Here is a 22,614-nt window from a genome sequence, read left to right on the forward strand (position 1 = left end):
GAACTAGCTATGGATATTCCACTTTATGAGTCTTCCACTAAGTACATGGATTTTTATCCTAGGTGAAGGTGCTTCTTTCTCTCTCTGCTTTTTCTAAACATAATCTTAGTAACTCAGATGCTTCCAAAACAAATGTATCTAAACAAATCTGCAAGTGCAAAAGAAACTGTGTTTAGCATTCTTCATTTTTCTTTATAGTGGAAGTAGTATAGGCCTGTTAATCAGGATCAACATTACTGGGTGGATGTGGGTTCAGTGTAAGTCTAGGGCAGGTCCTTCTTGCTTGACAAATATTTTCTCGGGCTGTCTGAGTTCTGGCTCATTGCCATGCAAACACCACTTGCTGCTGTAATGCAAACACCAATAAAAGGAAAACTGATGTATTATTTAACTTTTTTTTTGTAAATAGCTTTACTTAAATACAGAATATTTTCTTAAATACCAGTGTATGAATCACATTTTTCCAAACTGTATACATCTCTCTTTAAAAAGTATTGGAAAACATAAACCTTACTAAATAAACTACAAAATATACGAAAAACATTTAATGGTATTGTTTTATGTTGGATATTTTATCAATTTGCATTGCATTTTTGTATTTTGGTTAGTTATATAGTACATATAACTAATTTTTTATCATACAAAACTACATGTAAGCTCTCAATAACATATTAGCATAAGCTGGTTCTGAGACTCCCACAGTCACTTTTGCAAGGATGTCAATTCAGACTATCAAGATATGAAAAGCTAGTTATAAGATACTGCTTGCTTTGTACTTATAATTTTGTTCTAAGCTGTATATATGAAATAAATAAAAATTATATACTACTGTTATCATTAGAAACATTAAAGTTAAGTTTCATCACATATGACAGCAAAAAAGCAACAAGTGGTTATAAGGTTGATCATTTTTGACCAATTCCACATGTGAACTTACAAAAAGGTAATCCATCTCCTCTCAGCTTTTAATTGCTAGATGAAAACTACCTTAGTTGCACAGAGCGACTGCCAGATGAGACTGCTAAAATACTAATGATTAACATTCTGTGATTATCAGTGTTGGCATAAATTAATGTACAAATATAGTTATAACCACGTGGGTGACAAAAGCAACAAATTAAATAATAAGCTGAACAACCACTGAGTTTTTAATAGTTCTTTTTAAAAGAAGTATAATGTTTCAAGCTTGTGTTTTCCATTGGATAGTACAGTTTATAACAAAAGCACCTTTTTTATAAACTGTACAATCTGACATAGAGAGCTAACTCAAATCATCATCAATGCTTCTTTTAATAAAAAATATAAAAAACTCAGTGATTTTTCAATCTGTTATTTAATTGTTTTATAAACTAATGCACAATGATGATTATGTTAGCAATCATATTTTATCTGAAAAATATAAAAATATTGATGCAGAGGTCATTGTATCAACAAGAAAAATTTTGTGATACACTTTCTGTATCATTGTATTGGAGGATCCCTATTTGATGCTGCTAACCTTGTAACAAACTTTCTTTCATTACCTTTTCAAACTGTCTCCATATTTTATTATCTGAAAGAGGGTTCCTTCTCATCAAAAGTAAAAACCAAGCTGCATCAAATTTATCAGTGATTTTGATAAATTAGATGCATTTTTTTTACGTGACCTGAAGTTTTGCACACTTTCATTTGTGGTAAATTTTACCATATCTGTTGGAAAGGTAGTAGATTTTTTGTATAGGATGATATTTATCTTAAGGTTTTAGTACTAATGTAAACAAGAAACTAGAAATAGGACCATGTGATGTTGGATAAAATATAATAAACAGTGAATGTTTCTCATCAGGTGTATTTTAAGAATGTAAACCCAAAGTATCCTGATGGTGGTAAAATGTCACAGTACTTGGATAACATGAACATTGGAGATTTAATTGACATTCGAGGTCCTTCAGGACTCCTTGAGTATATGGGTCGAGGTAAATAAAAGTCATATGGTTATGTGAAAATATGAATGTTAGTGATGAAATTGATTTAATCCAAATAAGTAGGTCATGGTAATCAGTCACGATTTTTTAAGTTTAAAGTTTAGCTTGATCTCACTACTAGATTTGTCTTCAGAGGATTTATAATGATACTGCCAGTGTTATTTGTATATACAGCAATAATATATATTTTAGGCAAATTAATAATTGAAGCTAGGTCAAATTAGTTAACTCCATTTATATCAGTTCATTTCTCAGACATCTTGTCTATCATAATGTAATTTTTCCAATGCTTTTGTGGAAGTTTCTAATAAAAACTTTAATAAGAATATAACCAGAAGTTTCAGCAACTGTAACTCCTGGACATTATTAATATATGTTTATTAATACCTTTAGCATCAAAACAAGACTGTTTTAAATTTGTTGCTTTGTTTGTTTACATGTTGAATATTTGTCTTATTTTAGTAGAAAGTTAACAGAGAACTCAGTGTATCATTGATTTGCATATCAATTTCTTTTCATAACTTATATTTCTTTGTATCCACATATTGAAATAAGAGTTCCTAAAAATGTATTGTTTATAGTTTTAAATTTCTTTATTCATATCAAATTATAACCCAAACACAAATAAAAAGATAGAATGTTATCAAATTAATCAAAACATCTCAAAATACAATTAAAGAATATATACAACAAAATTTTAATGTACGATAAAATATAAATAACTATTATAACATGTTAAAAATACAATATGGTTTTCACTCTGAACTTTTTATGTGATTATTTTAAGGAAAATTTGCCATAAAACCAGACAAGAAGTCTCCTCCAAATGAGTGTACTGTAAGAAATGTTGGAATGATTGCTGGTGGAACAGGCAAGTTTATTTTATTTTAATGTACTTGATTATAAATCTAAAATGAGCCCATTTAAAAGTTTGCAAGACTTAAAATATAAGCATCTTTATTTAATAAAAGTTAACAAAGTGTTAAAGCTTTGTACATTCATGTCGACTCATACTTTGTATTCCATGACTTTGCAACGTTTACTGTTGAAATGGGATATTCCACAAGATTGCTTGTAGTTGAGTAACCTTCAGAAATTTTGTTTAATAACATGCACATTCCAGATCATACCATCCACGAACTGCAAGAGTGAAACAGAAGAGAGTAGCTGCCCATTATTATGCCTGTAGTGAATAGCTAGGCATGGTTAGCTTTTCAAAATAGGGTTTCATCGTCACCTGTTTGTGAAGTGACACATGATGATTTGCATAAGAAACATGTTTGAATCTTTTAATTCTAATGAGAGGAGGGTTAAGCAGAAAACTTGTGGCATGTATACAGAAAATATTCTCATATAGAAGGCAGCACTGAACAAGAATAACTAATTTTGTGAGGGAAGGTAAGTAGCTATCAAAAGTACGTTTTCAGCATAGGAAATCTATATAAAATTAATCACACTACAAGCTTCTCTTTCTATTAGTTATAAGCATAACATTTTGTGAAAAGCAGGATGTGATGCAATAAGAGGAGTGTGGCATGCAGGTTTGATTTTCTTGTTAATATCTCAGTAAAGAAAAGAGTTCGGAGGTTAAAAACATTCTGTTGTGGCTTATCAACACCTATAATATAAGCATGTAATCTGTTTCAAACTCAGAAGGTCACAGAAGGCTAGAAAGAAGATCTAAAATAGAAGTATGATGTGAATACTGATAATTTGCTTAATATTTTGATTCCAAATTTATTGACACACATCAATTATAAAATTGTTTAATTACATTTTCAATGCAACTTTGTAGAAATGTTGTACACACACTCTTTGACTCCACCATACACATAGAGTTAAAAGTTACATGCTTCCAGACATCAGAGATGGACTGCAGCTCCTTTTGTGCTCATCAGAGCCATAAATGTAAAGCATCTGTTCTTCTGATTGCATAAGTTTCAAAACTGGAAGGAAAAGCTGTCTCAAACTGTACTGTTGTAATATAATATATATATGCACACAAACATTTTTGTCACCCTGTATAACATGTTTGGTAAGAAACACTGAATTACTCAAAGTCCAATTATTCATCTAGGGATTACACCAATGCTTCAACTTATTCGTCAAGTGTTTAAAGATCCAGAAGATAGCACCAACTTGTTTCTGTTGTTTGCAAATCAGGTAAATAAACATCAAACTTTTATTGTGTTGTACAAAACTTTAATTTAATCAGGAAGTGTATATAATTGATATTACTTTAGGTAAAATACTTAATCATTTGGTCGCATACTTTGATAACGCATCTTATTTCAGTTCTTAACACATACCTCAGGAGCCAAGGGGTGTCTTTATAATTTGTTGAATGTCAAAAGTCAGTTCAGTCCAGAAACTCCCAATGAAGATGGTTTAGGGTGTATTTTTGCAAGACAAGTTTTTGTTTGTTAATAATTTTTTTAGTGAAATACAGTATCCTCACGTCTCCATACTAGCTAGTACTAAGGGCTGGCTACCTGCTTGGAGTGAATTCAGTATATATATCAATAAAGCCATATTCTAAGCATTATTAATTAAGCAATTACCAACCTTTTATGTTTCTGCTTTCACTTTTTTATATTTAGCTTTCAACTAAGATATGATTAATTTCACCTGTAATTTGAGAGGGAAGATCAAAGTATCACAATAGTCAGTAAAAGGATAAGTATACATTAACGCATTGAAAACATCTAGAGGTATAATATTGTACTTCGCTTGTATTTACCAAGATGGTCCTAAGTGGTTTCTGAATTCCTGTGTGTCATTTGGAGACTTCCATGTTTGTTGTGCTCAGCAGTTAAGTTTGTGATGCACCAACAGATTTTAGTCATCACTTTAAATTGGTTTTTGCATCCCCAGTACTAAAAGAGTGAAATAAATGCCTTCTTTTTTAGGCAATAAAAATGTCCAAAAATTTCAGTTCAAATTAAGGAAAACCAGATTGGGTAGTTTTGTTTTCATTAAAAATGTATTCTACTGAAGGACCTGTTAATCAGCATTTACACTAATACAATGTGAATATTTTTGAAAACTGATATTTATAAAACCTCAGTTTTGTCCACACACAGTTTTGGAAACTGTTACAATTGTTATCAACTCTGATTAAAAAAAAAAAATTTAACTCCAAATTTTATTTGGAACTTATTACACTTCCCCATCTAGTACAAGTTTTGTACTGCAGAAACAACTATAGAGAACAGAACTTTCTTGAACTACTGGTAATGCAAGAAATATCAAATATTGTTTTTAGAAGTGTATTATCCTTGTTTACTCTTACTATTTACTTTGTAGATTAAAAAATTATTTATATTTGTCCACTTAAATTCCTTCCTACAAGCTTAGTGAAAGCTTCATCTATCTCAATAAATATGTAGGTAATGTCATTAGTTAGAGTTTTATGTATTTCAGTTACATGTTACCCCTACCTCCTGAAATGATCTTGTAACATGAGTGCAATTATTCATTTAGAAGTGTGTTGTTGATAACGTAAATATACTCGTTTTGTAAAATGCAGTAATGATAAATTTAAAGCAAACTTTTAAAAAAATGCACTATTTAAGATAAAAATAAGTAAAACTAAAGCATAGAATTCTTTTGAATATAACTAGTCTGTAGGAAAACGTTTTGTACTTAGGTTACTTAAAGTGGTAGTGGAACCACAAGCTATTTTATAACCATTAAAACAAAGCTGAACTTAGGTGTTTAAGAGAGCATGGTATTAAAACAATATGAAAATTATTTTGCAAATAATTCATGATCATGATCAGACGGAAGAAGACATTCTTCTGAGACCTGAACTGGAAGATCTGGCAGCTGAACACACAGACCAATTAAAGCTCTGGTATACAGTAGATCGACCCACAGAAGGTGAGACAATGTACAATTTCCTTATTTGTAATATCATCAAAATGTATAGAACCTTGTGTAGAAAGCAAACATCAATGTCATAAGTGAAAATTACTTAATTCGCTTGTTAGAATGAAATATTTGTGAGATTTGGAACCTGAGATAGTTTCAAGTATTCTATGCCACCTTTTTCGTAATAGAATGTATAAATGGACAAGTATTTGGGGAATTTCTCTGAACTAAAGCCTTTATTTGAGTAGCTTAATGTATTCTATGAAGTGTTTTGTATATTAACTCATGTTAGGACCATATATTGGTAAATAATGATACACTTTATTAAATCTAAACAGAAATGTATAGGTTCTGTAACACACAAATAAAATCTAGATGCACACAAACATGCAGACGCATGCACAAACACAAATATATAAATATCATTTTACTACATTTTGAGCTATTACAGCTTGATCATGTTATTCTACCACATTTCTGCCCTACAAAAAATTAAACCAACATGATATGCTACCATATTTCACCTTGAACAGACTACACATAAGATTAATGTAGTAGTATATTAGAAAGAAGCAGTATTATTTTAACTTATTTGTTCTGAAACAAACTGGAAACAAGGTTTTGTGTTATAACATATTGGAAATAAGAGGTAGTATTCTATCACACTTGTCCCAGAACAGACTAAAAGCAAGGTTTAGTGTTATAACATGTTAGAAACAAGAGGTAGTATTCTACCACACTTGACCTGCAACAGATTCAAGGTTTAGTGTTATAACATGTTGGAAACAAGGTTTTAAATATTCTAAGAGATGGAAATGTTTGGATATAAAAGTTTCCCTGCAGTCTTATTACATGGAAAGTCTTAATATAGACCACTAATGATGCAACTTTTTTTTTTTTTTCCAAATAGGTTGGAAATATAGCATGGGGTTCATCAGTGCAGAGATGATTGAACAGCATCTTCCTGCACCATCAGAAAATACTCTGATCTTAATGTGTGGTCCTCCACCTATGATAAACTTTGCCTGTCATCCCAACTTGGACAAATTGAACTACTCCAAGAAACAGAGGTTTGCATACTAATATATGTAGTAAAATGCAATTATATTTGAACAGCTCAAAAATGCTTCTAGTTTTACGTATTATTTGAAATAAACAAGCATATGTAGTTTGTGTTTCTGTATACATTATAGTGGAAACCTAATCCAGATATTATCAAAATATATAACCATAGTATATGGGTAGTAGGTATTTTGAAAAATTTTAATACTCAGCAAAAATAGATTTTCATATTAAGTGTGGTTGTGCTTGTTCATAAACAAAATAATGCATAGAACTTCTTAGTACTTTTGTGTTTGAATGGTGTGGTAGTAAATCCATTTTATAAACAGGTGTGTTAAAACATTGATAAATATATGTTATTAATATAATTGCATATATTACAAGTTTTTTTTTTACATTAAAGACTAGCTTTTTAATCAATTTTACTTCAGGTATCTTTTGCTTTTAGAACTTTTCTAGTATTCAGTGACAAAAGTTAGACCTCGTATTAAGAACAATCCAATGAATAATTGAGAATTAAAAATATAGTTTCATCAACCACTGCTATATCATAAATATTGTCATTCAGTACTTGAATGCAGTTGACAAGGTAACAAAATATCTTTTTTTAAAGGAAAGGTACGTTGTTATTGGAACCAGTTTTTTCCTTTTTTAAACTTCTCACAGTTGATAAAGATTCCCTTTCCAGAAAACTAAAAATACTATTCATATTTAATGTTTAATACCTCTGAACAATTCATTAATAAAGGAAAAAAGAAACGAATTCTGCAAATTTCTAGTTAATCTTGAAGCCTCTTTTTAAAATTGTGCAATTTTTATTAGGTACTTAGTTTCATAATTTAGAAATGATCAATTTTGATGCAATCTATAATAATCCTATATGGAAACAAGCTTATTGATTTATAGACATGAAGTGTCACTGTTATAATATTTGAAAGCTTAAATATATTAAATTGTTTATTTCTGCTATACTCATTTTGCTTATAATAATAGTGTCACCAATTATAAACAAGTGTTTCATTACTCATTCAGCATGTCTTTATATCAGATTAATCACACCTGTGAACCTATTACTCATGTGCTAAGAAAATTAATTTCACAGAGCTAATTGTCTATTGTTTAATTCAAAGTTTGGGGAGCTAACAATGATGGTTCTTTTACATGTAGTAATAAAAAAATATTGTTTGAAAATTAAGAATAGATTTGTTTGGTATATTATTATAAAAATAGGTGTAAATAATGTAATTAAGAAAATGGTTTGATCTACTAAAAGCTATAATTAAATTTGAATGGTCAGCATACTGGTCAGTTGTTTTTTGCAATAATAATAAAGTTCAAATAAATGTGTTTGGTATGGTTTGTTTCCATTTTTGTTCTGAAAAATTAACTGGAAAGAGGTAGTCTAACCTTTTACAGTTACTTTTACATATGGGGTCAAGATCTGTGCTCTGGATGTGCTACTATCATATTGATAGTTTGACACAGGCAGAATCCTTCCTTTGAAAGAAATTAATTCTATTGGATCAACACAATGGCCTTGTGTTCAAAAAATTATACTATAGTCCATGGACTACATTTATCTGACATCTCTTACTTTCAGTTTTTTTTTTTTTTAGATATGCAGACATTTCAATTTGACAGCTAGATCCCATTCACAGAACTGTGCTTACACTACAACAATCTCACTGAAACTCTGTGCAGTGTTTTGTATAATGCACTTAAGTTATTCAGCCAGCTACCAGATCCAAAATTGGCCACCACATTCAAGTATAGAGACTTCTCTTTTCTGGTCATCAAGGTTAAGTAATTGTGTTATGCATGTTAGGGGAGGATTTATGCTGTTTAATTGCAGCACTTTCAAATTACCCACATTCAGATAAAAAGATGTTGAAATCATGATTTCTGAATGAATAAAAGCGTGAGGCCTAATAAAGTAAATGTTTAAACATGCTATAGGTAATATTAAAGAAAAATTGTGTCAAATCAGACTGGTGCCTTCTATTATGAAATGTAAGGAAAAACTATTTTACTTGTTCAAGAATACATTTTTTTATTACAAATACTAAACTTATGGGCAGAGGAAGAAATTGCTTAATTGGTTGTTATTCCTTAAATAATACAATTTAAAATAATTCATTATTGTTAGAAATATCTAGAAAATCTAAACTTGCCCTGCATTCCTCACAATCAGAATTGTAACAAGTCTACTCAAAACTTGGAGACATGTTTCTTTTGATGGTAAAAATATTTCGATTAAAAATCTTCTGCACAGTGAAAAGACAAGTCTTAAACAGCACCTGATTAAAACATTTAACTTTTAATACACCATCTTGAGTATCAAAATCAATTTAATTATTACATAATGCTAAGCAAGTCCTTACCTCAGTAAAGACTGACATGTGCTTTGCATTAAAACAATAAAACAAGGCTGTCCAATACCAGTCAATAAAAATACATCGCATACAAATAATTAGTCTACATAAAGTAATCTGGAACAAAGGCATTGACAACACAAACATAAAAAAACAAGAACATAATATAATGCAATGAGTTAAAAAAATTGTGTTAGCCAGTCGAACACATGCCACCATGTTAAAATATTTTTAAAAATGTCAGCTGAATAAAATAACCCTATAGAAAATTCAGTTAAGTAGAACCCTCTCTTTTGATTGGTTATAAATGATCCAATAGCAAATGTGAGCAAGAATTACCAACATCTTTTAGAAAGACAGGGCAAGATATTTTATGAAAACATCTGATTTTGAATAAACTTCCTTGAGTATGAAAATCAACTTCTTAATTAATACATGATGACTAACAAATTATCTGCATTAAAAACAAGAATTCAAAGAAGAATGTCTAATAACAGTCTATAAAAATATGTTACATACAAACAAGTAAAATAAAAATTAAAATGGGAAATTCAGTGTAATGTGCCATTATACAGAGATTTAACAATGCAGAATTTTAAGTATTTCCATTTTGAAATCAAACTTTCATAATATTAAAATCTGAATTATAAACATAATATAGCATTTAAAGGAATTTTGTAAATATCATGATAAACTTACAATTTCAATCTTTATAATCAAAGTTTCATTCTTAATGTATCCTCCTGAGTAAAGTTTTGACATTTTTGTAAACTCTTTATAACCAAAACCTTTAACGTTTCTCTCAGACTTTGGTCTCTGAAAAGTCTGCAAGTTAGAATTTGCCTCTAAGACATTCACAATATGCTTACATGAAGGATCTTCAGTTTGACTAATGATTATAAGGTAAAAACTCCCCTGGAATGGCCATGATAAAATTTCATCATAGTTACCTCTCATAAAGTGTAGGAAAAGTGACACAACAAAGTCATTTTCATCTCCACTTGGCTGCAAGAACAAACGTAGACAGGCTTTATAACCAAATGGAGTGGTATAAAATGCTGGACTGTAACACACCATTCCTCCAGTTTGTTTTGTTTCTTCTGCCAGGGAGGAACAATTTTTAATTTTCCAAAAGAAAATACCATTGCATATACGTTCCTCAAGGACTGACATACTCGTACAAAGTTTGGAAACTTGTCTTTTTTGTTCTTCCAACTGTTGTTCTAGATGGTTAACTTTAATAGTTAATTCTTTATTTTGATGCTCAAGACTAGTTACTTTTGCAGGTAAGGCAACTGACAAACTGTCTTCATAATGCAGTACTTTTTCTGATACATCTGTTTTTTTATCACCATTTACAATTGTTGGCATTTCCTCAGAAGAACTTAAGTGAGATTGCTTAAACTTTTCCAAGATTTTTAAAAAACTTTCTATGGATGAGTTGGTGGAGTTTTTCTGTAATAACCTAGTAACATTTTCACACAGTGTGTAAAATGCTTGATAAAGTAGTGTGAGGTGCCTTGCAACATCTTTCTGTAAATGAGCACCAAGGTACAAACGTTCTATCTGCAAGGAAACAAACATTTATGGCAATTTTTTGAGGAACTTGTGGTTTTGTGGAAATTATCTACCCTATAATGTCCACAACTTTACACTTTGTAAACCTATTCTCATATTTAGCACACAAAATCTTTAAAATCTTAATTTACTCTTTATCAACTTAAAATGTGATGATGCTTGAATGAGCTATGTAAACTTTTATTTTCAGAAGAACTTCACTCAGATGCAGTGAGAATTCACTGATAGAACTTTTGTTTCATATATAACAAAAAAAAACAGAAAATATGTAGACTGTTGTAAATGTATATAATATACTGAACAGTTTTGAAACAAATAAATATTGTTACCAATGAAAGTTCTTTAAAAAGCTGCACCAGAAATATAGAACTTGTGTGATATTTAGTTTCACCAGTTTTCATTTCTTTCCTTTAAATAGCAAATAGAAACTGTTAAAAATGTACTAACTGTCATTATCCATAGAATATTCAGTTGTCATTGCATGTAACATTCTGTTAAAAAAGTTACATCTTAATATTTAAATAAACAATGCTAATACAATAATTTATATTATATTTTTAGTATTAAAACACTTAGACACAATTTACTTTCTTTAAATTAGGACCACTGGTGAGAGTAAAGATGACTAACAGTCATAAGATCATATCCTCTATCATCCCTAATTTATATATTACCACATTTACAGATGAAACTTCCCACATTGATATATGTTGTATCCACAATTCAACCACTGGTGCTCTTTGTTGACACATAATAATAAGTATCAGTACAAGTTTATCATTTATTTACAGCACAGTACAACAACCCACAAAAAGAGGAATACAATTCATTACAGAATAAATGTATCCTGAAATGAAAACTCCAGTATAAGAAAATATTACACCAGATCTACAAATACATCCATTTATGTACATATCTGAGTAAATGTCCATGCAACAGAAAAATCAAATGTAATTTGATTACTGATTTGTATTATAAAAATAATCATATCAAATGTTCATGTAGAAATATAAAAATAAATTTTTGTACCTCCAACTAATGATGAAAATGTGTTTCATTCTCATCAGTCCAAAATGGCTGTACCAACCTTCCAAGTTCAGCGAAAATCAAATCTCAAACAAACTAAAACAAAAAACATCTCTTTGCCTCAAAACAAATCACCTGCATCATTATGTAAGATGTAAAAGAGATATACTACTAAACCATCAGTCTAATTTTCTATTTCAAAAGTTTTTACACTGAAGGAAACAATGAAGTAGAACTTACATCCTCCTCCTCACAACCAAGAGCTTTAAATGGGCAAGAAACACAAGCTCTCATGCAGCTGGTATTAATATGGTTTTCCATCTGCAACATATGTACAACAATGGTTAAAGAAAACAAAAACAGTAGTAAATCAGACATATGCATTTCAAATATCCTTCAATAAAAACACATAATATAAAAACAAGTCCAAATCAGTCATTTATTAAATATATTTCCAAATGAGTAAAATGGCTATTCATCAAACAATTTAATACTACCACAATAACTGTTATTAAATAAACATTTTTGCTTTAAGTGCAAAACTACCATTCTGACCACAAGAAGTATCTTCAAAGAATTATTTCCTATTTATCAGTTCTTTTAATCTACTTCAAGAAAAAAAACCCACTAATGACAGAGTAACTTGAATTCTAATCAGAATGTTGAATATAAAACTTAAGTTTATTTAATGTGTATTTCTGTAGAACAACAGAGAGAGAATTAACTTGTTGACTGCATTATGTTATTTTATAAACATGAATAATAAATTATCTATACACTAGGAAAGAATTAGATTAAAATACCATTTTTATACACACATAATGGATGTGGAAGGGAAGGAAAATACAACCTGTCCACATTAAACCTGAGAAAGAGAACGTAATAAATGAAATTTACTTGGGAATCCTTAGTAAAATAAAATACAGCTACATTTCTGGTGAAATTAAGCCTGGAAAAGTCAGTAATGTAATCTAAACCCCAAGAAAACCATATCCAACAGTGGGTCTTACTGAAATAATGACAACCAGACAAAACAGATGTGAATAAACTGGGAAAAAAATGGCAAAGAAAATCACCCTCACAAACAAGTGTAGAAAGTGAAATTCATTACAAAGAAATTGTGTTGGGGATATTTTCATAAGAGAACCCAGAAAGATGTACTAAAAAACAAGTTCAGAAATGTCTTTACAGCTTTTCTGTCACATAAGAGCTTTTCTTCATTTCAGTAGTTACTGACACTTGTTTGTTGGATGAAGGTTTCACTTTCTGCTCATCTCATGCACGACGAGATGATCATAGTTCGAGATGCAGTGATGTAGCTAGTTTATTTGAAGTTTAGATTGCAGGTTAATAGTAGGTGTTCTTCCTATTTTTTTAACACTATCACTTCTGAGAAAATCAAATATTCTGATTTCTTTATAAATTTTGATAAATTACTAACTAGTATAAATCTGTTACCCATTTGGACTAAAAAACATGGGTACACCTTTAACAACTTTGTTACAGAATTACCAGCAATAGTTTTATCTTTATCTTGATAAAGGTCCATGATGTGCTAAATAACTCCAGCAAGTTTTAGATAAAGATGTCACACAATAGTGAGAAAATAAACTTCAAAGACTCCCATTAAAACTGAAGAAAGAGAATATAATTTCTGATCCAGTATTCAACCACATTAGCCCTGCTGGATCACAAAGTGGCATTATGTATGGTCTGCTTAAACTACATAAAGCAGATGTGCCAATCATGTCCACTGTATCTAACATAGAAACACAATGTTATAAACTAGCTGTTTTTTAAGCAAGTTCTTACTTCCATTTAATAAGAATAACTTTACTGTTAAGAATTCCTTTGATTTTTCTAACTTCATCATATCCTTGGAATGTGATTGTTCAGTGTACATCACACATTTTGATATTAAGTCATTATACACTAACATTTTACCTGATGAAATAATCAAATTAAGAAATGGTTTGGTATTTCCTGATAACACTTAAGTCAATGGCATAACTAAAAATCCATTTATGAAACTACTAGAAATTATGACTTTTGAATCTCATTTTGTGTTTAATGAGACATGATTAAATTAGTGGTGTACTCATGGTCTCACCACTTGCACCCATACTAACTAATTCGTTCTTGTTTCATCATGAAACCAAATGGTTACAGTCATGTCTGAATTTAAATCTCTACTTTATAAGAAATACATTGATGACACTTCTTTTGTATTCAGACAGCTAAATTATGCCAAAAAGTTTCTAGATTATTTAAATTCAAAGCCTAAGAATATCCAGTTCACTGTTGAAGAGCTAAAAGAATCTAAGCTGCTATTTTTATATTTAGATCAACTGGAACAACACACTCTAAACTAAGTACTACCACAAACTAACATTTTCTGGCCTGTACTGTCATTTCAGCACATTTATACCTGACTGTTGCAAAACTAACATAATAAGTATTTTAGTTCATAAAGCATATAAACTATCCAGCTGTTATGGTTATTTGCATGATGAACTCATCAATAGTAAAAATATTTGATTAAAAATGCCTTCCCTCTAACACTTATCAATAAAAATATTTTTGAATGTATCAATAAAGTTTACAACCCCTAAATTCCTAACCTCCTTGTTCCTAAATATGTTATTACCTTAATATTATCTTTCACTGGTCGCCACAACATCAAACTAAACAGTAAAATAAAAAACATTCTGCAAATCAATCTGGAAGTAAGCTTCAAGCTGAACAAATAGATACACAATTTTTTCCTGTTCAACGACAAAAATCATTGGTAGTATATATATACGTGTGTCCTTGCTGCAGGCAAGTTTATACTGGGTCAATGATTTAAACCTTAGCTCCCAGAATCAAGGATCTTTTGCATAACAGCCCTTTAGATAACTCAAAGTTACAACCATCTAAAGAAATACTGTAACAAAAAGTCAAACAGTGAACACTGCAGAAGTAATAGACTCAGTGAAAGATGAATGGATGCTAAGAAGAAAAGGAAACACTCCTAATTCATAACCTACAACCTAAAATGAACAATCAAGTAGCTATGTCAATGCATCTCAAACTATGATAGACTCGTCCTTACAAAAATGGGCAAGAAGTTAAAACTTCATCCAATAAACAAGCTTTTCTGTCCTTCATCAAATCTTGAAGCTAAAGAACTTCACAAGAGTAGGCTAAGTACACTACGTGTCAAAACATAAACACTACAATACAATACGGGATGCTAAAAACTTGTCACACGTATTAGCAAATACCATCAGTAACATGTAAGACATACATGTGACAGAGCTATTGCTCAAAGTGAGGAGGTTTCATTATTTTAATAAGGAGATTGGACTTTAGATCAGGAGGTCTTTTATCATCATGTTTTCAGCACAAAATGCAATAATTTAGAGGTGTTTGTGTATACTTTGCTGTTAATATACCAAATCCTAGCCATATAATACTTAAATAATACCTCTTTCCTCTTGTTTTTAAATCAACAAAGAAATTGAGTGCACAAAATTCTCACTTGATGTTCACCACCTGAGGTAAGATAAAATAAGTTTTATTTAAAGTCAGTACGTATAAAACAATACAACAAAGCTCATATGAGCTTTTCACTGACAAACACAAAATCACTTGAATTCTGTTATCCTTGCTTTACTGAATTTAATGAGGTAATTGGTCTGCTTTCCAGGTCACAATTTTTAAGAAGGAAATAACACATGTTTAGGCATCTTGAATATTCCTTGATGACTAAACAGCACCAATGACTAATTGTTAAAGAAACACAAGTATACACAAACTACCAACTGCAGACACTTCTAGGGACTATGTCTTACCTGTGCTGATTTTGCAAAGGTGGGTACTGCTAAGAGTTTGTATTAATGTTTTATTTTAAACAGGAGTTTTATATTTTAAATAAAAGGTCGGGAAAGCACTCTGAAAATGGGATTTTTTTCCTCATGTTAGAAATATCACATGTACGATAAGACTGCAAAACTGTTGCACACACACAGAAAACTAAGCATGTTAGACAAAACTGAAAAAGAGAGAAATCATACCAGATATAAATGGCTGTCAAAGTAAGAGTAATGTATAACAAAAAATGAAGAGTGCATTTAGATAAGTAAATGCTTTGTGTAGAGAATAGTTGTACAAAACTCACTGTGAAATTATCGAAAAATTATACACAGCCATAAAACAACTAGTTATTCATTCAGAAGTATAGAAATATATTTGAAAATTTTCTTAACATACAAGTCAAATAAAAACACCCATTTTACCCATACATGGGTATATAACAAAGTGGTTATTACATAATTTGGCATTCTTTATTTTTATATTTTGAAATATTTCAATATAACAGTTCTGCAGTTTTACACAAATTTATAACCAGTTGTAGAGAGTTAAACTTTGGTTTATTGTACATAAAACATTTCATTAGCTTTACCTGTAATCATCAGGTGGGGTACAAGAAATGATACTAACAGAATCTAATTTAAAAAAGGATCACATGAGAGTTTATAACCAATAATGATTTACCACCATATGACTAAAAAACTGCAACAGATAAAGTAATTTATCAACTGTAATATTTAGGTATAATAAGACTTTTAGTCTTCATCTAATTATGGAAATTTAATCTATACAAAAGAGAGAAGGGAATGATTAAAATATAGATGAACAGCTTTGTATTTATTAAGAATGTGAATCAGAAGATCAAAGAAGTATTTGCTATACAAATTAACTTTCCATGTAAATAAATAAATATTTCTTACTAAAGATTCTAATATTCATAAAAAATAAAACAGAAAGATCAAATGTATTTCAACAAATTTTCCTGATGATTAACTGTTCCCAATAATGTTTTGAATACTTACACTTCTCCTTGTCACTAGAACCTCACAAAGTTGGCAAGGGTGGGGCACAAGTATGCAAGTTGTAAAGTGAGACTGAAAATGGAAACAAATATAAAATACAAGTAATTACAAACTTTCTATAATCTATTAAACACAGTTCAAAATTAAGGGTTCAAACTGGACAAAGGAAATTATAGTCAAACAAAACTAACATCAAGTAATAGTAAAAACTTTCAGTTAACAAGGTTAGTACTCAATAACATCAGTTGTTCAAACATCAAAATACATTTGTATTCTTTAATGCAATAATGCAGGTCTGAATAATTTGATCAGATTCATCAAAACAAATCCAATTCCATGAAAAAAGAAAATTAGCTAGAAGAACAACTCCATAACTATCAACAGAATTGAGGAAGAAAGAAGCTATCATTACCTGTAAAACAACAGAAAAGAACAATACAAATGACCCTCTGAATAAGTTAAATACATAACGAGAAAATGAAACTGTCTTACAGTGTACTATAAATCAACCAAACCAGCTTACAATGTATTATACACCAATCAAACTGTATTATAATGTATTATATAAAACCACTTGTGAAAAGTATTTTTCCCAGTGTTATCAAGTGTTAAGAAGTGTCATTAGGAAACTAGAAAGAAAATACATTTAAGATGTAAAATGGACAGAAAACCAAAGTTTAGACTGACTAAAGTGGGATATGAAAGAGGAAGGTATAATCACTTGCCAAGAATGGTAACACCAGAGCCAGAGTTCACTCAAGAAGTTTAAAACAGCATGATATCAATCACTGTATATAAATACTCTTTTACTAACACTGTGCACATATACCAAAAATAAAGTCAAAATATAGTATAACAAATGAGACCCTATAAAATTTAGGATCTTCATAACAAAATAAGCCCCCATCTGATGTTATTTAAACCAGAAAAAAATTAGAAATATTGTTTACACTACAAGAAAAAACTGGTAGTGTGATCAATAATAAGCCCAAATTGTATTTTGTGAAACTAAACATGTTGATAACTTGTGTGAGGTATATAAGAAAGGTAACATGGTCAGAAGCTAGGCTCGAAAATAGTATGAATAAAAATCACTTGCCCTGAAGGATTCAACACAGTACAAAAACAAATCTGATATCTTTATTAAAGAAATGAACTATTATAAATACTCTCTAAAAAAAAATGTATATGAAATAACACACAGATGGTGACATTTTAAAAACAAGATGAACATAAGTACTGACCATGATGTAATAAGAATCTACAACCACATAAAGGTGGGTTCTGTATCGGGCTTTAGGAAAGTGATGTCACAAAAACAAGAGCTAGATTCTATACACACAAATATAACAATTGGAAATAAAAGGTGTGTTATAATACATGGCATGAAAAATGTGTGATATTTAAGTATAAAGAGAAACAAAAATAATTGTTAATTAAAAAAAAACCATTAAAGTGCAGTCTCTTACATTTTTCATCTCCAAGTACTTCAAGAGTATTACTTCTTCATTATGAAATGAGTTTGTGGTATGTGAATATACCATGCATTTCTGTCTTCTTGTAATACGGCAGTCTTTATTCCAAGTTTATCATTTCTTATATATACCTAAAAGTTTCACTAAACAAGTGCTTGAGTTAAACTATTAAGTTCATCTCCTTCTAGCTGCTTTAGTTCCTCTGTTATTCACCAGAAGATATCAACTGTTCTATTCAGGAAGTTTATTGCTGCAATACTTGCATATTTTGCAAACAGTTCAATAGCAGTGTCCTCTAATGGTAGGTCATATGATACCTCAAATTTATGGCTTCCCTTATGTTTTAAAGGAATTGTCCAACTATGATATATGTTTAGCTCTATCTATCTATCTATCAGAATGGTAATTGAGGTTTAAATTCTTTCTTTGAAAACATTAAAGCTATCCAAATATTTAACTTGTAAGTATAACATTAATTTTTATTAACCATCTTCATAAGCTGTTAGGAGAGTATAGAGAGCTAACTACACAGCATGGATGCTGTCCTTCATCTTGCACACATTATTTTGGTTGTTTTTTGAGTATAAATTGATTTTTTACAACATATTTTACACTGCACCTTCATGTCTCTTTTTTTTTCAAACTCAATCAAAACCAGATAACTCATTATTACTTTGTAATAAATATCTTATTAACTTTCTGTTATTAAGCAGACCTATCTCACTGCTCTTAGCTCAGTTTTACCTGAATAAAACATATTTTCACCTAGTGGAAAAAGCACTTAAGTAGATAAAATATTTAAAAAAGTAAAAATAACTGCTTCAACACACAAATCTTTGAATGCTTAATCCACAAAAAATGTCAAAATTTTAATTGCTCAAAAAAAATAAATAAAAAGAGGAAAGTAACACCCAGTAATAATGGGGTCATTCCATGTCAAATCATCCAGGGAGCTGCAAATCACCCCCACAGAATATCTTGAAAAAATTCACATGTGCTCATCTACCCATATAATGAAAAATTGCCAAAGATTAGATCAATATCTCTAATAGTTTCTGATTTACACCCCTGTAGAGTTTGGTTAATTTTTTTTTTTTATTTTTGGCAAATTAATTTTTGGGCAACTTTGGCTGCTTAAAGCTGCAAGAATAATAGTGGTAGAAGGCTGACATTTGCTACATTGACTGAATTAATCTCACAGAATTCAAAAGTGGTCTCAGACCAAGTTTATATCTCTTAGAATTTTCATAGTGAGGCAGTAAAATCACCTGAAAACCCAAAATCGTAAAAAAAATTGGTTTATTTAATAAGCCATAGCTCTGAGACTTAATATGATAAAAAACTGAATTTTGTTTTCAAATTTCCTATAACATATCAGTTGATACATCAGCAATTGTTGTAATTAAAAGTCTATTAGATCTCCTGTAAAAAAACTTAGTTGCATGCAACTTTATGATTTAGCTAAAAATAGCCCTACTTCAGGCCATAGTTTGTCCATGTCATCAGTTATTCAGCTTTTTCAGATTTTTACCATATATTCTTACATCTCTGAATATGATCTACAAAAAAAAATCAGGATGGTGTTCAACCTACTTTTTGAGTTATAATTTATTAGAGTATCCTCTGACCATACATTGCTTACTTGAAAAAAAAACTTCAATTCAGGTGTGTTACTGTGTGCAAATATATCCATACAGTTTTGAAATAATTTATGAATTCCATTGAAATATTCTAATTAGCCTTTACCATATATTCTTACATCTCTGAACATGATCTTCAAAAAATCAAGGTTGTGAAAAATAATAAATTATCAAATTTTAAGTATTTCTGATAGGTACCATTGGGCAAAGGACCACATTCAGGGCATTCAGTTCTTTCTTGTCAATCAGGAATCAGTCCTGCAGAGTTGTGTAAAGTTTGATCTACTTGAGCACTATGAAAAATGCAAAACTGTGGCAGGTATAAGGTCACATCATAACTTTATTCCCTACTATACCAACAAATTATATATGAGAAGGCTATGATGATGTGTACACAGTTGTAACTGTTGGTAGTAGCAGTGAAAGTGATGCTGCAGCAGCTCAAATAGGGTCTAAGGATAGCAATGACAATTATCAGCCAGGGAAATATGTGGCATGCTTATACGATCATGAATGGTATGTGGGAAACATAAAAGATAGATCAGATGAACATTTCAATGTGTTGGTGTCATTTATGAAATGAACTGTTCTCATGGCCTGCAAGGTCGCATAAAGATGAAAGCTGGATTCCTTTTAACATATTCTTTGTCTGATAAGTGCACCTACCATGCAAGGCAGTAGTGCTCGCCACTATGTTCTAAGTCAAAGTGACCTCAACATAATCAAACATAAATTTCAGAAATTTATTCAAGCTGTCTGAACAAAGCAATGTTTATTTAATGTTGTTACGGCTAATTTATCGCCAAAGTAGTTTTTGAAACATTTCATTGTCATGATTATTGCAGTTGGGTGTGACTATAATCTTTCTCAGTTAACCAGTGTTGTAGCACTTTGCTTTTTGTGTCTGATTTACCTTTGTATTTATTATATTATGAATCTTAAACTCAGCTATATCTGCATAACTGTAATGCATACACAATATACTTGCATTGCCATGTGATCTAACCAGTTATGCCAATAAACTTGTTCAGAAATGAATTAATTCTTTCTTGTTTCTTACAACTTCATTATTTAATATTGTGAAAGGCTGATTAGAATATGTCAGTGGTATTCATAAAATTCTGACAGGTATTTTTCAAAATTGTATAGATATATTTGTACACAGTAACACACCTGAACTGAATGTTTTTTAAACATTCACCTGAGGGGGTCACCTGGAAAATTTTCCAAAATCTGGATGATTTGGCATGGAATGACCCAATGAAACATTTCTTTGAAATCACAATCAAAATTTTTAAGGTAGAAAAATAATTTACCATTTCTCAAGTTAAAACTTTCCAAATTTTTGTATTATTAATAAAGAAAAAATTTATAAGCAAGAAACCATAGCAACAATTATATTAGCTGAAGTAACAGGTCTTGTTCCTGTGATTTAAGCATTTTGTTAAGTAAATGATAAATTTAAATGAAAAGGTGACAATCTCTTCCACATTAATTGTTTCTAAAACAAAGAAAAAAGTCACAGTTATTAATACTGAATAAAACTTCCCTACCCTGCTCTCTTTTCTTGGGAAAGTGTCATGGCAATGCTCACATTCTACAAGTTTAGAAAGGCATTCTTGAGAAAGGTGGAAAGCAACCAATTTTCGTTTCATTTGAACTCTACACCCTTCAGGACATGTCACAATTTGATCTTTACAAGTACTTCTGTGGATCTTGAAAATAAAATTACTCAAAAGCTAAATCAAACTTTAAAGAAATATGAAAATTTCAGTTAAGTATTATGCTAGCAGCTATACTTATTACAATTAACTCATCTTGCATAAATTCAATTTTGAAAATTGAAAATGTTAAGGAGAATGAAAAATAAGTAAATGCAATTTACTTAATTTTTTGCAGTTAAATAAACTATCCTTTTAAGAAACATGAAATAAGGAAGTATACAAATACAACTCAATGAAAAGACAATATCTTTGTTTGATGAAACTTTGTAGAATGGACGACAACTGCCTGTTGTGGAGACACAAGTGTAGAGGACGATGTTTCAAAAGTTTTCTTCATTTTGTCTTCAAGTCAGTGTGTGTGTAGGTGTTGACGGTCTTTTATAGTGTCCTGGTGGATTGTGGAGAGCGTGTTATGATTGGTTGGATTATTACTGTTTCTCATTGGAGGAGAAATCTCTTGTATATTCAACCAATGACAGCCACAGGTTGCTCACCTCTAATCTGGAATCTCTGTTAAGTGAAGGTTTAACAGTATTAATATAAAATGATTCTTTGATTTTTCTTTTCTTCCAGAATTTGTCTGCATCAATGATTCTAGTTTTCTCCCAGTTTATTCTGTGTCTAGTTTGCATGGCATGCTCTGCAATGGCTGAATTTTGTATTTTCATGAATCTTGTACTATCTTCACATTCTTTTATTCTTGTTGAGAGTCTTCTTCCCATTTTTCCAATGTATGTATCATTGCAGGAACATGGAATTTCATAGACATTTTTGAGATTCTCTCTGGTAGTTCACCATTTGTTTTTTTTACTAGAATGGACCTTAAGGTATTGTGGGATTTCTGCCAGACGTCTATGTTGAATTTTTTGGCTATGCATTTGAGGTTTTCCCTGAAATTTTGCAAGTATGGTAGGTAGGTGGTGGTAGTGGTGGTAACTTTCTGATCTTTTCTTTCTGTCATGGTCTTCTTCAAGGTGTTTTTGATGAAAGAGAAGGTGTAACCATTCTGTTTAAAATTCTCTA

General features: G+C 30.4%; 2 protein-coding genes across 13 annotated transcripts in view; one reads left to right on the plus strand and one right to left on the minus strand.

Annotated features, from left to right (window-relative positions):
* Nucleotides 1-17,102, plus strand: part of LOC143222066 (NADH-cytochrome b5 reductase 3) — a 38,406-nt gene extending 21,304 nt beyond the window's left edge. For 3 of the 5 annotated variants that reach the window (XM_076447930.1, XM_076447928.1, XM_076447929.1), the window contains 6 exons: nucleotides 1,826-1,955; nucleotides 2,752-2,835; nucleotides 4,042-4,127; nucleotides 5,747-5,846; nucleotides 6,748-6,907; nucleotides 11,641-17,102. In XM_076447930.1, coding sequence (XP_076304045.1) covers nucleotides 1,826-1,955; nucleotides 2,752-2,835; nucleotides 4,042-4,127; nucleotides 5,747-5,846; nucleotides 6,748-6,907; nucleotides 11,641-11,689 — 609 coding nt within the window. In that variant the 3' untranslated portion in view covers nucleotides 11,690-17,102. Of the gene's footprint in view, nucleotides 1-1,825; nucleotides 1,956-2,751; nucleotides 2,836-4,041; nucleotides 4,128-5,746; nucleotides 5,847-6,747; nucleotides 8,247-8,515; nucleotides 8,773-11,640 lie in introns of those variants that run through there. The other 2 variants (XM_076447931.1, XM_076447932.1) reach the window with 2 other exon arrangements.
* LOC143222064 (TNF receptor-associated factor 6-like) overlaps nucleotides 8,924-22,614 on the minus strand; it is a 36,511-nt gene continuing 22,820 nt past the window's right edge. For 7 of the 8 annotated variants that reach the window (XM_076447924.1, XM_076447920.1, XM_076447921.1 and 4 more), the window contains 4 exons: nucleotides 21,421-21,582; nucleotides 16,753-16,824; nucleotides 12,116-12,196; nucleotides 8,924-10,837 (listed from right to left, as the gene is read on the minus strand). In XM_076447924.1, coding sequence (XP_076304039.1) covers nucleotides 9,956-10,837; nucleotides 12,116-12,196; nucleotides 16,753-16,824; nucleotides 21,421-21,582 — 1,197 coding nt within the window. In that variant the 3' untranslated portion in view covers nucleotides 8,924-9,955. Of the gene's footprint in view, nucleotides 10,838-11,178; nucleotides 11,258-12,115; nucleotides 12,197-16,752; nucleotides 16,825-21,420; nucleotides 21,583-22,614 lie in introns of all 8 variants that reach the window. The other variant, XR_013011979.1, reaches the window with a different exon arrangement.

This window comes from Tachypleus tridentatus, chromosome 8 (genome assembly GCF_004210375.1).
Source record: "Tachypleus tridentatus isolate NWPU-2018 chromosome 8, ASM421037v1, whole genome shotgun sequence".
NCBI lineage: Eukaryota > Metazoa > Arthropoda > Merostomata > Xiphosura > Limulidae > Tachypleus > Tachypleus tridentatus.